The following is a 15,355-nucleotide window of genomic DNA, read 5'->3' as shown; positions in this document are numbered from 1 at the left end:
CCCTAAAGGCTCCTGTTACCTCTCTTCTTCCCAGGCCTTATCTTTTTTGTGACTTCTCTCCCCCTTCAGTTTCAATAGTCATAATGCCTTGATATCCCTTAGATAAGAACTATAAATGAGACCTAGTAATTCTACTTCTGGGAATTTACCTGAAGAAAACAAAATCACTAATTTACAAAGCTATATGCACCCCTATGCTTACTGCAGCATTATTTACCATAGCCAAGATATGGAAGCAACCTAAGTGTCCACTGATAGATGAATGGATAAAGAACATGTGGTACATATATACAATGGGATTTTACTCAACCACAAAAAAGAATAAAATCTTGCCATTTATTACAACATAGACGGACCTAGAGGGTATTATGCTAAATGAAATAAGCCAGGCAGAAAAAGACAAATAATGATTTCACTTGTATGTGGAATCTAAAAAAATAAAGCAAATGAACAAACAAAACAGAAATACACTCATAAACACAGAAAACAGACTGGTTGTTGCCATAAGAGGTGGGGGGATGGGCAAAACAGGTGAAGGGGATAAAGAGGGACAAATATCCAATTGTAAAATAAGTCATGAGGATGAATGTACAGCATAGGAAATACAGTCAATCATATTGTAATTTTTTTGTATGTCGATACTTGGTAATTATACAAAATGGTGAACATTTTGTAACTTATGTAATTGTCAAATCACTATGATGTACTCCTGAAGCCAATGTAAAATTGTATATGAACAATATTTTAATTAAAAAAATATAAATTTTTAAAGAACTGTAGATTAGCCAGTAGAAGGGAGGAGAACTTGGGCCTTTCCTATCGAGACCAGACCACTGAGGGTGCCAGCAGCTTGGTGCTACTGATCTGATTGGATTAGACATTGCTAGAGGCTGTTGATGAGCAGTTAAGCTGGGGGACCTGGGAATAGCTCAGTTGTACTCGGCCAATCTCCAGAGGTTTTGATTGACACAACTACAGGCAAAGATCAATAGCAAAAGCGAATGGTGGTACCACTTTATTGAGAGCTAGACACACTTCCCAGTGCAGTGCTACTGGTAAAAGGCAGGTGAGAGAATATATAGTCATGCCAGTTTAACCACCAAGATACAGGCTTAAAAGAAGTGAGAAAGACCATACCTGCTGCAGGGAGGCAGACCTTTATCAGCTTGCTTACCACAATGGCCCAGGGGGAAGAGGCCTTTCGTAGAGGCTGACCTTTAAGGCATAGTAACCTTAACTACAGCTCCGTAATGTACAAGCAGAGGTTCCCAAACTCTTTTGGCTCATGGCAGCTTCTGTGTCTAAGTACTTTTTTCATGGTTCCCCTTCTTAGTCCAAAAGAAATACCCAATAGCTTTGCTTATGAAGTAATTAGGTTCAAACAACTTAATAAGTATTTGAGTCCTATCAACAAATGTTTGAAAAAAATACATATAAATTGAAAGAAAAAAAAGTTGTATTTCATGTTTTAAATAACCACAGTGATTTGCTCTGAGTTTGTTGCCCTGGGTTACCTCAGCACGCAGTTTGGAAACCAAAGGTCTAGTAGGCAATCAGGTTAGCAGTCGATCCTGAGGGAGGGCCAGGAAAGCAAGCAGACAGGGAAGTAATAAGAACAGAGGGCAGGAGGCAGAACACTTCCTCCCAACCCTAGAAGCTAATTGCAGGTTAGGGCTTGGACCATATTGGATTTCTGCAAAGGAAGTAGAAAATAAATATCTTTAAGAACATTTTCAAGAAAGAGAATAGAAATTCTGTCTCCTGCAAGATATAGATTCCTGTCCCACTGGGGTGGAGATCAGTATGGAAAGGAAGCAGTCTTGCGATTTTGATGGGCTGTGGTATCTTTATTTGTAGGATACAAGCATCTTGTGTACAGTTGATGACATTCAGCTGCTACTCGATGATCACATGATAAAGACCCAGACCATGTGTGGCTCCCCATTCATCAAACCAATTGAAGCAGAATGCTGGGTAAGAGGAAATTAGGTTGAGTGTTTCGTGACATCCCAATGCTCTGGGTTTCTCAGAGGACAGAGAAGGCTTTTAAGTTCACTTAACAAAGAAACTCACTTTCTCCTTATTAGAAAAAAAAAAGACAAGACCGAAAGCAATAGCCATCTAAGTATGCATATGGCATGCTGAGCCTTTGCAACAGTCTGACAGAAGAGGAGATGATTTGAATACACTGAATAAAAATATATTTGGAAAGTATCTTATGGGCTAGTGTAATTTAGAATGTTAACCATACAGGGGTAGAGGTTTGGGCTTCTTTTCTTATTATTTGTGGAAGTGGCGTAGGCTAAGGGTACAGACTCTGGAGCCAGACTGCCTGAGTTCATATTCTGGCTCTGTCTCTTATTAGTTGTGTGACCTTGAACAAGTTACTCAAACTGTTGTGTGTCAGTTTCTTCATCTGTAATGTGAAATTTATTGTAATATCTCCCTATATATCTGTTGGATTAAGTTGGTTTCACATACATAAAGCACTCAGATCATGTCACTCAGAGGAATCATTATAACTACTATTATTATTGTAATTATTATTCCACCAGGAAAAGAACTCAATGAGGGCAAGGAGTCTTATTTGTTTCTTCCATTGCTGTATCCACATTGCCTGGAACAGTGACCAGAGCATAGGGGGCACTCAATAAGTATTTGTTAAACAAGTGAATGAGTGAATCCATCCATTTGTTCAGTCAGTGGGCCTGTGATGCTCAGTGACAGGTTAATGATACAAACATGAAATGCTAAATTTGCAGAAGTGGGAAGAAAAGCTAGTTCGTGTACAGGAAATTTTGGATGCCTGGTTGAAATGCCAAGCCACCTGGCTGTATCTGGAACCGATCTTCAGTTCAGAGGACATCAAAGCCCAGATGCCAGAAGAGGGCAGAAAATTTGCCATTGTTGATAGTTACTGGAAATCACTCATGTCCCAAGCGGTAAGTTTGTACTCCCTAGCACATATCACCATTAGGAATATGGGGGATGCCATACAGATGTTCCTCATTGTGCCATCTTCCCTCATAGCAAAAACTTATAAGTAAACTAGATTTTTTTTAATTTGATATTTTTATAAATTTTTTCCAATTTCAAAAGTTATTGCTGTGTAAATTGGTACAGCCACTATGGTGAGCAGTATGGAGGTTCCTCAGAAAACTAAAAATAGAAATTCCATATGTTTCCACTCCTAGGAGTTTACCCAAAGAAAACAAAATCTGATTTGAAAAGATACTTGCACCACTGTTTACTGCTGCATTATTTACAGTAGCCAAGATATGGAAGCAACCATCCATCAATAGATGAATGGATAAATAAGATGCAGTATATAGACATGATGGAATCTTCTTTAGCCATAAAAAAGAAATCCTGCCATTTGCGACAACGTGGATGGACCTAGAGGTTATTATGCTCAGTGAAATAAACCAGGTGGAGAAAGACAAATACCATATGATTTAACTTATATGTGGGATCTAAAAAATAAGACAAAACAAAATAACAGTAGACTTATAGACACTGAGAAGTGACTGGTGGTTACCATAGAGGAGGGGTTGTGGTGGATGGGTGAGGTGGTTGAGGGGGATAAAGAGGCACAAAAATCTCAGTCATAATATAAGTTGGTCATAGAATGGAAGTGCAGCATAGAGAAAATATAGTTACTGGCTCTGTAACATGTTTCTATGTTGACAGATGGTTGGGGTGAGGATTTAATAATGGGTGTAACTGTTGAATCACTGTGTTGTGTACTTGAACCCAATGTAACATTGTATATCACCTATGCTTCAATAAAAAATTCAAACATACATATAGGAAGTGGAGGCCTTTTTGCAGCCCACCGCTGGGAACCGCATGATGATTCTCACCCTTTCTGATGAAACCTAGGTGAAAGATTCCAGGGTTCTGATGGCAGCAGATCAGCCACGGATGTCTGAGAAGCTTCAAGAAGCCAACCTTCTGTTGGAGGACATCCAGAAGGGGCTGAATGATTACTTGGAGAAGAAGAGACTATTTTTCCCCAGGTATTCAGTATTGTTCTTTTGTTTGGAGTTGCCCTCTTGACCCATAAATAGGTAGAGTTAAAATTTTCATACTGAGAATTGGCTTTTACCAATCCCTTCCAGATTCTCTCCTGGTTCTCCATTCCCCAAGAGGTAGCTGTCAGGGGTAAGGCATGGTTTCATGGGCATTATTTAAGTGAGTTGAATAGGCATTATCTCCTATGGACATTAAGGACCAAATCCATGCTTTGGCCAACCATCAATGTCAAAAACCCAGTTTAAGGGATATAGTAGTGATGATGGAGAGCCTGGACTTCAGAGCTAAACAAACATTGATTCAAGTCACACCCACCTCTTCTACTTATTAATCTTGAGATCTTCAGCAAATCTGCCCAGGCCTTTGGTTCTCCACTGTAAAACAGAGATATAGTTATGTCCCGTACCTGATATATTTATTGTGTAGATCAAGTGAGAAAAGCAGGTAAGGCATTTAGCATCTAGACTGTGTTTAAGAAATGTCAGCTAAACTTTTTTGCCATCAACTTTTGTAGTTTCAGGTAGGTATGTTTATCACTATTTGACTCTTTTTTTTCCACAAGAATCAATATTCCTCTGCATAAAAGTCAAGGTAGTTTTAGAGGGCTACTTCCAGAAAAGAGGGTCCTTACTCATAATATATCCAGTTCTAATTAATTTGACTTTAATTAGGATGTAAGTTTGACCCCAATTTGCTTTTAAGATAAGTAAATTTTAATGTTCCCTTATATGGAAACAAAGTTAGTTCCCTGTTTGCACCAAAACAGCAATAACAACAGTGTGGTCTGTTTGGGATTCAGAAATATCCCTGGTATCTGTATAGCATAGCATTGTCCAATAGGAACTTGCTACAATGATGGATATCGTCTATATTTGTACTGGCCATTAGCCACATGTGTAATGGTCATATAGCACTTTAAATGTGGCTTGTGTGACTGACAAAGTGAATTTTTAATTTCCTTATTATTAGTTTTTTAATGTAAATAACTACCTGTGGCTAATGCTTTCACTATTGGACAACACCGATATACACATATAACGGAAGGAAACTCAATTTTGAAGTACATAACTTAGGAAGAGGAAACCCCTGAGATTTGAGTTCCTACTCCTATGCCCACTATTGTTATTCCTAATAAAAAATATGTATAATAGCCATTATTAATACAGCATTTACCATATGCCAGGACATGGCTCTAAATGCTTTCCATGTATTAACTTATTTAGTCTCACAATAATCCTATGAGGTTGGAAGCATTATCTCCCCCACCCTGCCCCTCACCACCATTTTACAAATGAGGAAATGGCAACTTGCCAAAACACAAAACTGGCAAATAGACAAGCTAGAAATCAAATCTGGTAGTCTGGATAAGATACTCAATTATTTAGCTTTTCTGAACTGCATTTTCTTCCTAAATTACACAAACACATAAATATCTCAATATTCCTTTATACAATTTTTTATTGTTATTATTGATATACACTCTTATGAAGGTTTCACATGAAAAACAATGTGTTCACTACATTCACCCATATTATCAAGTATCTCCCCCAAACCCCACTGCAGTCACTGTCCATCAATGCAGCAAGATGCCACAGAGTCACCAGTCACCACTTGTCTTCTCTGTGCCACACTGTCTTTCCCATGATCCCCTCCATACCATGTGTACCGATCATAATACCCCTCAATCCCCTTCTCCCTCCCTCCCCACCCATCCTCCCCCACCCCTCCCTTTTGGTAACCGCTAGTCCCTTCTTGGAGTTTGTGAGTCTGCTGCTGTTTTGTTCCTTCAGTTTTGCTTCATTATTATACTCCACAAATGAGGGAAATCATTTGGTACTTGTCTTTCTCTGCCTGTCTTAATTTCACTGAGCATAATACCCTCCAGCTCCATCCATGTTGTTGCAAATGGTAGGATCTGTTTTGTTCTTATGGCTGAAGAGTATTCCATTGTGTATATGTACCACATCTTCTTTATCCATTCATCTACTGATGGACACTTAGGTTGCTTCCATATCTTGGCTATTGTAAATAGTGCTGCGATAAACATAGGGGTGCATATGTCTTTTTGAATATGAGAACTTGTATTCTTTGGGTAAATTCCTAGGAGGGGAATTTCTAGGTCAAGAGGTATTTCTATTTTTAGTTTTTTGAAGAACCTCCATATTGCTTTCCACAATGGTTGAACTAGTTTACATTCCCACCAGCAGTGTAGGAGGTTGCCTCTTTCTCTGTGTCCTCACCAGCATTTGTTGTTCTTAGTCTTTTCAAAGCTGGCCATCCTAACTGGTGTGAGGTGATATCTCATTGTGGTTTTAATTTGCATTTCCCTGATAATTAACGATGTGGGGCATTTTTTCATGTGCCTCTTGGCCATCTTAATTTCTTTGGTGAATTGTCTGTTCATATCCTCTGTCCATTTTTTAATCGGGTTATTTGCTTTTTGGTTGTTGAGGTGTGTGAGTTCTTTATATATTTTGGATGTTAATCCCTTGTCAGATATGTTGTTTACCAATATGTTCTCCCATACTGTAGGATGCCTTTTTGTTCTGCTGATGGTGTCCTTTGCCGTACAGAAGCTTTTTTAGATTGATGTAGTCCCATATGTTCATTTTTTATTTGTTTCCCTTGCACAAGAAGATGCGTTCAGGAAAAAGTTGCTCATGTTCATATTCAGGATATTTTTGCCTATGTTGTCTTTTAAGAGTTTTATGGTTTCATGACTTACATTCAGGTCTTTGATCCATTTTGAGTTTACTTTTGTGTATGGGGTTAAACAATAATCCAGTTTCATTCTCTTGCGTGTAGCTGTTCAGTTTTGTGAACATCAGCTGTTGAAGAGGATGTCATTTCCCCATTGTATATACATGGTTCCTTTATCATTTATTAATTGACCATATATGCTTGGGTTTATATCTGGGATTTCTAGTCTATTCCATTGGTCTATTGTTCTGGTCTTGTGCCAGTACCAAATTGTCTTGATTACTGTGGCTTTGTACTAAAGCTTGAAGTTGGGGCATGTAATTCCCCCCGCTTTATTCTTCCTTCTCAGGATTGCTTTGGCTATTTGGGGTCTTCTGTGGTTCCATATGAATTTTAGAATTATTTGCTCTAGTTCATTGAAGAATGCTGTTGGTATTTTGATAGGGATTTCACTGAATCTGTAGATTGCTTTAGGCAGGATGGGCATTTTAACAATATTAAATCTTTCTATGAGCACGGGATGTGTTTCCATTTATTGGTATCTTCTTTCATTTCTCTCATGATTGTCTTGTAGTTTTCAGCATATAGGTCTTTCACTTCCTTGGTTAGGTTTATTCCTAGGTATTTTGTTCTTTTTGATGCAATTGTGAATGGAATTGCTTTTTTCTGATTTCTCTTTCTGCTAGTTCATCATTAGTGTATAGGAATGCAATAGATTTCTGTGTATTAATTTTGTGTCCTGCAACTTTACTGAATTCAGATATTAGATCTGGTAGTTTTGGAGTGGATCCTTTAGGGTTTTTTATGTACAATATCATGTCATCCGCAAATAGTGACACTTTCACTTCTTTACCAATCTGGATGCCTTTTATTTCTTTGTATTCTCTGATTGCTGTCGCTAGAACCTCCATTACTCTGTTGAATAAAAGTGGGGAGAGTGGGCATCCTTGTCTTATTCCTGATCCTAAAGGGAAAGCTTTCAGCTTGTTGCTGTTCAGTATGATATTGGCTGTGGGTTTGTTATATATAGCCTTTATTATGTTGAGGTTTTTGCCCTCTATACCCATTTTGTTGAGAGTTTTTATCATGAATGGATACTGAATTTCGTCAAATGCTTTTCAGCATCTATGGAGATGATCATGTGGTTTTTGTCCTTCTTTTTGTTGATGTGGTGGATGCTGTTGATGGATTTTCTAATGTTATATCATCCTTGCATCCCTGGAATAAATCCCACTTGATCATGATGTATGATCTTTTTTATGTATTTTTGAATTCAGTTTGCTAATATTTTGTTGAGTATTTTTGCATCTATGTTCATCAGGGATATTGGTCTGTAATTTTTATTTTTTGTGGTATTTTTGCCTGGTTTTGGTATTAAGGTGATGTTGACTTCATAGAATGAGTTTGGAAGTATTCCCTCCTCTTCTATTTTTTGGAAAACTGTAAGGAGGATGAGTACTAGGTCTTCACTAAATGTTTGATAAAATTAAGCAGTGAAGCATCTGGTCCAGGGGTTTTGTTCTTAGGTAGTTTTTTGATTACCAATTCAATTTTGTTGCTGGTAATTGGTCTTTTCAGGTTTTCTGTTTCTTCCTGGGTCAGTCTTGAAGGTTGTATTTTTCTAGGAAGTTGTCTATTTCTTCTAGGTTATCCAGTTTGTTAGCATATCATTTTGTAGTATTCTCTCATAATTCTTTGTATTTCTGTGGTATCTGTAGTGTTTTTGCCTTTCTCATTTCTGATTCTGTTTATGTGTGTAGACTCTCTTTTTTTCTCTATAAGTCTGGCTAGGGGTTTATCTATTTTGTTTATTTTCTCAAAGAACCAGCTTCTACTTTCATTGATTCTTTCTATTGTTTTATTCTTCTCAATTTTATTTATTTCTGCTCTAATCTTTATTATGTCCATCCTTCTACTGACTTTGGGCCTCATTTATTCTTCTTTTCTAGTTTCATTAATTGTGAGTTTAGACTGCTTATATGAGATTGTTCTTCTTTCCTGAGGTAGGCCTGTATTGCAGTATGCTTTCCTCTTAGCACAGCCTTGGCTGCGTCCCACAGATTTTGCAGTGTTGAATTATTGTTGTCATTTATCTCCATTTATTGCTTGATCTTTGTTTTATTTGGTCATTGATCCATTGGTTATTTAGGAGCATGTTGTGAAGCCTCCATATGTTTGTGGGATTTTTCATTTTCTTTGCATAATTTATTTCTAGTTTCATACTTTGTGGCCTGAGAAACTGGTTGGTACAATTTCAGTCTTTTTTAATTTACTGAGGCTCTTTTTGTGTCCTAGTATATGATCTATTCTTGAAAATGTTCCATGTGCACTTGAGAAGAATGTGTATTCTGCTGCTTTTGGGTGTAGAGTTCTGTGGATGTCTGCTAGGTCCATGTGTTCTAATGTGTTGTTCAGTGCCTCTGTCTCCTTACTTATTTACTGTCTGGTTGATCTGTCCTTCAGAGTGAGTGGAGTGTTGACATTTCCTAGAATCAATGCATTGCATGCTATTTCCCCTTTTAATTCAGTTAGTATATGTTTCACATATGTAGGTGCTCCTGTGTTGGGAGCATAGATATTTATAATGGTTATATCTTCTTGTTGGATTGACCCCTTTATCATTATGTACTGTCCTTTTTTGTCTCTTGTGACTTTCTTTGTTTTGAAGTCTATTTTGTCTGATACAAGTACTGCAACTCCTGCTTTTTTTTCCATATTAGTTGCATGAAATATCTTTTTCCATCCCTTTACTTTCAGTCTGTATATGTCTTTGGGTTTGAAGTGAGTCTCTTGTAGGCAGCATCCATTTTTTTTTTATCCATCCAGTGACTGTGTCTTTTGATAGTTGCATTCAGACCATTTAAATTTAGGGTGATTATCAATAGCTGTGTACTTACTGCCATTGTAGGCTTTAGATTTGTGGTTACCAAAGGTTCAAGGGTAACTTCCTTACTATCTAACAGTCTAATGTAGCTCACTTAGTATGCTATTACAAACACAATCTAAAGGTTCTTTTTTTTCCCTCCTTTTTCTTCTTCCTCCATTCTTTATATATTAGGTATCATATTCTGTACTCTTTGTCTATCCCCTGACTGACTTTGGTGGTAGTTGATTTAAATTTGCATCTGGTTAGTAGTTAATTTTCTACTTTCTTTATTGTAGTTTTATTTCTTCTGGTGATAGCTATTTAGCCTTAGGAGCACCTCAATCTATAGCTGTCCCTCCAAAATACACTGTAGAGACAGTTTGGGGGAGGTAAATTCTCTAAGCTTTTGCTTATCTGGAAATTGTTTAATCCCTCCTTCAAATTTAAATGATAATATTGCTAGTTAAAGTATTCTTGGTTCGAGGCCCTTCTGCTTCATGGCATTAAATACATCATGCCACTCCCTTCTGGCCTATAATGTTTCTCTTGAGAAATCTGATGATAGCCTGATGCGTTTTCCTTTGTATGTGATCTCTTTTCTCTCTGGTTGCTTTTAATAGTCTGTCCTTATCCTTGATCTTTGCCATTTTAATTACTATGTGTCTTGGTGTTGTCTTCCTTGGGTCCCTTGTGTTGGGAGATCTGTGCACCTCCATGGCCTGAGAGACTATCTCCTTCCCCAGATTGGGGAAGTTTTCAGCAGTGACCTTCTTGAAGACACTTTGTATGCCTTTTTCTCTCTTCTTCTTCTTCTGGTGTCCCTATGATACGAATATTGTTCTGTTTGGATTGGTTGCACAGTTCTCATAATATTCTTTCTTTCCTAGAGATCATTTTTTTCTCTCAGTGCCTCAGCTTTTTTTGTATTCCTCTTCTCTAATTTCTATTTCATTTACCGTCTCCTCCAGTATATCTAATCTGCTTTTAAATCCCTCCATTGTATGTTTCATTTCTGATACTGTATTCTGTAATGATTGGATCACCGTCCGGAATTCTTCCCTGAGTTCTTGAATATTTTTCTGTACCTCCAGGAACATGTTTATGATTTTTATTTTGAAATCTCTTTCAGGAAGATTGATTAGTTCAGTCTCGTTCAGTCTCACTTGACCCTTTTTCTGGTGTTTGTGGGATTTTCATTTGAACCAGGTTCCTTTGACATTTCATTTTTATATGTGGTGCCCTCTAGTGCCCAGAAGCTCTACTCTCTTGACCTGCTCAGCCCCTGGAGCAATGTCGGGGCTTGCAGAGGACCGGCGCTGGTGCCTGTGGGGAGGAAAGAGCTGTTTCCTATTTCCTGGCTGCCATACCTGTCTCCACTGCCAGAACCAGTGGGCTGAGCACACAGGTGTAAACATCTGTGCTTTGTGCTTGTAGCTACCATAGATGGGGCTTCTTTCTGGCTGGCCTGATGCCAGGGCAGGGACTGCTGGTTTGCAAGCCAGGTGCAGGCTGGCCAGAAGGAAGGCGCAGCAAGCTGTGTATCACAGTGAGAGGCCTTGGAGCTGCATAGCCAGCCAGGGGAACGGAGTCCCTGAAGCTCCTGAAAGTTCCCAACCTGCTGGACAGAGTGCGTCCAGACAATTTTGTTCACCTGTCCTTTCTCCTGAGCAGTAAGCTCTGTGCAATCCTTGCCCCTTTTGCAGCCCTCTCACTGTTAGGAAGTCTCTCAGACTGCCTGCCTTTCTTTTGTCCCATAGCAGTTGGGTGTGGATCCCTGTTTTCCACAAGCAGTTGGAATCTCAGTGTCTCCAGGTATTCCACCTATCTTAGCTTTCCAATCCCACTAATCTCCAGAGCACCATGCAATGTAGGTTTGTGCTCCCAGAGCAGATCTCCAGGGCTAGGTTTTCAGCAGTCACAGGCCTCCACTCCCTCCCCACTCTGTTTCTCTTCCTCCTGCTGGTGAGCTGTAGTGGGGGAAAGGTTTGGGTCCCTACAGATCATGGCTTTTTTATGTTACCTTGTTCCGTGAGGTCTGTTCTTATCTCCAGGCGTATGCAGTCTGGCACAGCCTTCTTTCCTGTTGCTTTTTCAGGATTAGTTGTATTAATTATATTTTCATATTATACATGGTTTTGGGAGGAGGCCTCTGTCTCACCTCTCACGCTGTCATCTTTAATCTCTGCAATATCTCTATTTTTTAATACATTTTTATGGAATAAAATCAAGTACTCTCACCAAACACTTTGAAAATATTATTTATAGTCACATATTTGAAATTAATCTATCTTAAAAATAGAGTGCTAAATCATTATTTTAATTTTACTTTATTCAAATATTGTAATTATTACTTTTACGGCCATTGAGATTTATTACCACACATGATAAATCCATAGAGATCACCAGTTTGAATTTCATTTGGACATAAGAGAAACTGACATCCTCATTAGATGTTGTCAGCCAACGGTTACTTTTGGAGGTCTTCCTACCTGTTTAACACTGCACCTACAGTATATTAGTTTGCTTTGCTGCATAACAAACCACTCCAAACCTTAGAAGCTTAAAACAGGAACTATTTGTTTTAGCCACAATTCTATGGGTTGGCAAAATGGGCTGGGCTCAGCTGGGCAGTTCTGGTGTTGTCAGGGCTCTCTTATGTGACTGCAGTCTGCTGGCAATTAATAGCCTCAATCATTTGTCTGGTGGTTGACTTCCTGTTGGCCAGAGCAGCTGGGATAGTTGGGCTGCATATCTTTAGTCTGGGTTTATTCACATGATGGCAGCTGCAGGGTTCCCAAGAGCAGCAAGAATGGAAGCTTCAAGGCTCCCTGAGGTCTAGGCTTAGAACTTGCACAAACTCATGTTTACCAGTCTGTTGGCTGAAGCAAAACACAGGGCCAGGCCAGGTTCAAGAGATGTGAAAATAGACTCCACCTCTTGATGGGAGTTGCTGCAAATGTTGTAGCTATTTTTTAATCCACTCTATACAGTGAAGATCATGATCATATGGCCCCTCCATTAGGGACATTTCAGGCTCCTGGTCACTTCAGATATCCCTTAAACATTTAATGAAGGTTTGCTGTTTCTGCCTCAGGGCCTAAGTAAGGGAACAAAGTTATCTTATTATTTCTAATTTAAGGTATGGTAAAGGCCTCTACATGTAGATAGGTTCATTGTTACCATGTACTTCTTATTTCTCACCAGCATTTTCTGTCGTGCCTAGAGATAAGACAAAGAAGTCTCCTCTCTATTCTACTCTCACTCAGTAGTTCTCAACACTGACTGAATATTAGAGTGGCCTGGGATTTTTGAAAATATGTATCTCCAGACCCAACCCCAGATTGTATTAGAATGTCTGGGCAGTGGGACCATGGCATTGGGATTTCTTATAAGCTCCATGGGTGATTCACAAGTGCAGCCAAGGTTGAGAACATCTGCTCTACCCAGTTTCTTTAAACTGGTAGCACCCCACCCCCAAACCATATTAAACTCACATAGACCAGCTTTTATCCTTTCTCTTGCTCTGAGACTAAACCATGCCCACCCTCTATGCCCTAGATGAAAAATGGTGAAGGGGAGTGGGCCTTAGAGAACCCTCTAGAACATAGCTGGTATTCACCAGGGTGCCATCTGCCTATCAGGGAGGATTACCTTGTTGGGAAAAAAGTTCTCAGGAGATTCCAATTACTATCTTCCTTTGCTTTGGAATAGGTTCTTCTTCCTGTCAAATGATGAGCTGCTAGAGATCTTATCAGAGACAAAGGACCCCTTTCGAGTGCAGCCACACTTGAAGAAATGCTTTGAAGGAATTGCCAAGCTGGAGTTTACAGACAGTCTGGAGATTGTGGGCATGATCAGCTCAGAAAAAGAAGCTGTTCCTTTCAAACAGAAAGTCTATCCGATTCAAGCCAAAGTAACTCTCTCCCTACCCACTTTTGGTTCCTTTCTCCCTAACAGAGCAAAAGAGAGAGGCAGGGTACACTTTGGTTAAGCATTTGTACTCGAGTTCCAGACTGCCTGGGTGTGCAACCTGGGTGTGCAACAACTTGGTTCCACAACTTAATGACTGGGTGACTTTGGGAAGATAGCCAATCTTTCTGAATCTCAGTTTTCCCATCTCTAAGATGAGAATTATACTGCAATCCACATGACACACTGAATTTGTGGAAAGACTTCAGCCAAACTTGATGTGGAGGCAGTAACATAGCAGGAATCAGATCTAAACAACTGGTGCTGCTCAGATCTCCATGAGCAGAGTCCAGTTAAATGTAATCTAGGGTCAGACACCTTGCTGGGGTAATAAAATATGGAATCAATGCCAAATAACTCATGTTTTCATACATGTGTCCTTATATAATAAGTAAAATATAAATTACTTCCACTCTTGTTGAACAGGACAAGTGTTGAGTGGAAATATACAAGCACTTTCGCCTCACATTGTTGACCATTTTTGCCACCTGCACATATAAGTTGCAATACCCAGGAGTCATGTTACCAAACTGGACACCAGCCAGCTCACAGGCTTCTGAAGTCAACATCTACAGTTACCTGAAATTCTAAAACTGAATAATTTCTGCACATTTGAGTTCCTTGAAGAGCTTTAAAAAAGTCCAAATGCCCAGGCTGCAACCCGTATCAATTAAGTCAGGATGTCTGGGAGAGGGAGTTAGGCATCCCTATTTTTTAAAGATCTCCAGATGATTCCATTGCACAGCAAAGTTTGGGAACCCCTGGAATAATGCAAGAATTAGAACTGTTCTTTAGAAATGAGGAATTTATTTTAAGAACTGAAACATAAATGTGTCATTTGCCTCCTGAGAAGTTGCCTGTTTCAGAAAATAACATGAAAGCAATGCATTTAAGAATCTCCTTTGTTCCTTTTATGTGATATCCTGGAACACAATGAATAAATAAAGAATATTGACTTGAAGGGATATCAAGCCTGTGGCCTCCCTCCAGTCCTGTCCAGAGAGAAAGCTGGGCATGGCTCTCTGCTGCTACCTCCCTTTTTGTGTCTCCCTACAGGGCATGGTAGAGAAGTGGCTCCAGCAGGTCGAGCAGATGATGGTTGCCAGCATGCGGGAAGTTATTAGACTTGGGATTGAAGAATATGTGCAGGTAAGTGAGAATTGGGGCACACGTGCCACAGTGTTGGTACAGCAACAAGATCTTTGAGAAGAAGGTTAAATCAATCAGTTTTAACCTCCACTCTGTCTTCTCCCAAAACCCATCTCAATCCTGCTGGGAAACACCTGACCCCTCTAAGTCCTGGGACAATGTAAGTATTTCTGGTGAGACTTTTGTAGTTAGAAGCCAGTGACACAAGAGCAGATGGTTGGCCAGAACCTCTGGTTGCAACTGGCCAGTTTTTTCTGTGAGTGAAATGATGATGTGAGATCTATTTAGAGCCCCTTCCAATTAAACATCCTCCTCCCAGGCTATTCATTTATATTACACATGCCCTGAAAGACACAATTCTTCAAGCTCCCAAAGCTTTAGGGGAAACAGGTGTCAGAAGGACTAAGAGAAAAGAACCAGTCACAAATCAGTCTTCACCCAGCTTCTACCTAGGCTAATGTTGGCAGACTAGATCTTTAGTCTCCCCACCTTTAGGTGCCTTTTCTTCTTACTTTTAGGACCCTCCCCCATTCCCAGGACCTTTCAACACCTTCCCAGGAGAGTACTGGGGACTGACCCTGCTGTCCCTCTCAGTAATATTTGCATTGCAAATGAAAAGCCAATCCTTTGCCCTAT

General features: G+C 39.4%; 1 protein-coding gene across 8 annotated transcripts in view; it reads left to right on the top strand.

The window, feature by feature from the left end:
• Positions 1–15,355, top strand: part of DNAH3 (dynein axonemal heavy chain 3) — a 216,719-nt gene that overhangs the window by 65,529 nt on the left and 135,835 nt on the right. For all 8 annotated transcript variants that reach the window (XR_012122282.1, XM_073215466.1, XM_073215470.1 and 5 more), the window contains 5 exons: positions 1,858–1,974; positions 2,763–2,942; positions 3,883–4,019; positions 13,313–13,514; positions 14,627–14,719. Coding sequence is in view for 7 of the 8 variants with exons in the window: in XM_073215466.1 (XP_073071567.1) it covers positions 1,858–1,974; positions 2,763–2,942; positions 3,883–4,019; positions 13,313–13,514; positions 14,627–14,719 (729 nt within the window). In the remaining variant the exon portion in view is untranslated. The remainder of the gene's footprint in view (positions 1–1,857; positions 1,975–2,762; positions 2,943–3,882; positions 4,020–13,312; positions 13,515–14,626; positions 14,720–15,355) is intronic.

The sequence above is a fragment of the Manis javanica genome, chromosome 10, assembly GCF_040802235.1.
Source record: "Manis javanica isolate MJ-LG chromosome 10, MJ_LKY, whole genome shotgun sequence".
NCBI classification, from domain to species: domain Eukaryota; kingdom Metazoa; phylum Chordata; class Mammalia; order Pholidota; family Manidae; genus Manis; species Manis javanica.
Note: the sequence above shows the minus strand (reverse complement) of the source record. Positions and strands in the feature narration are given on the sequence as shown.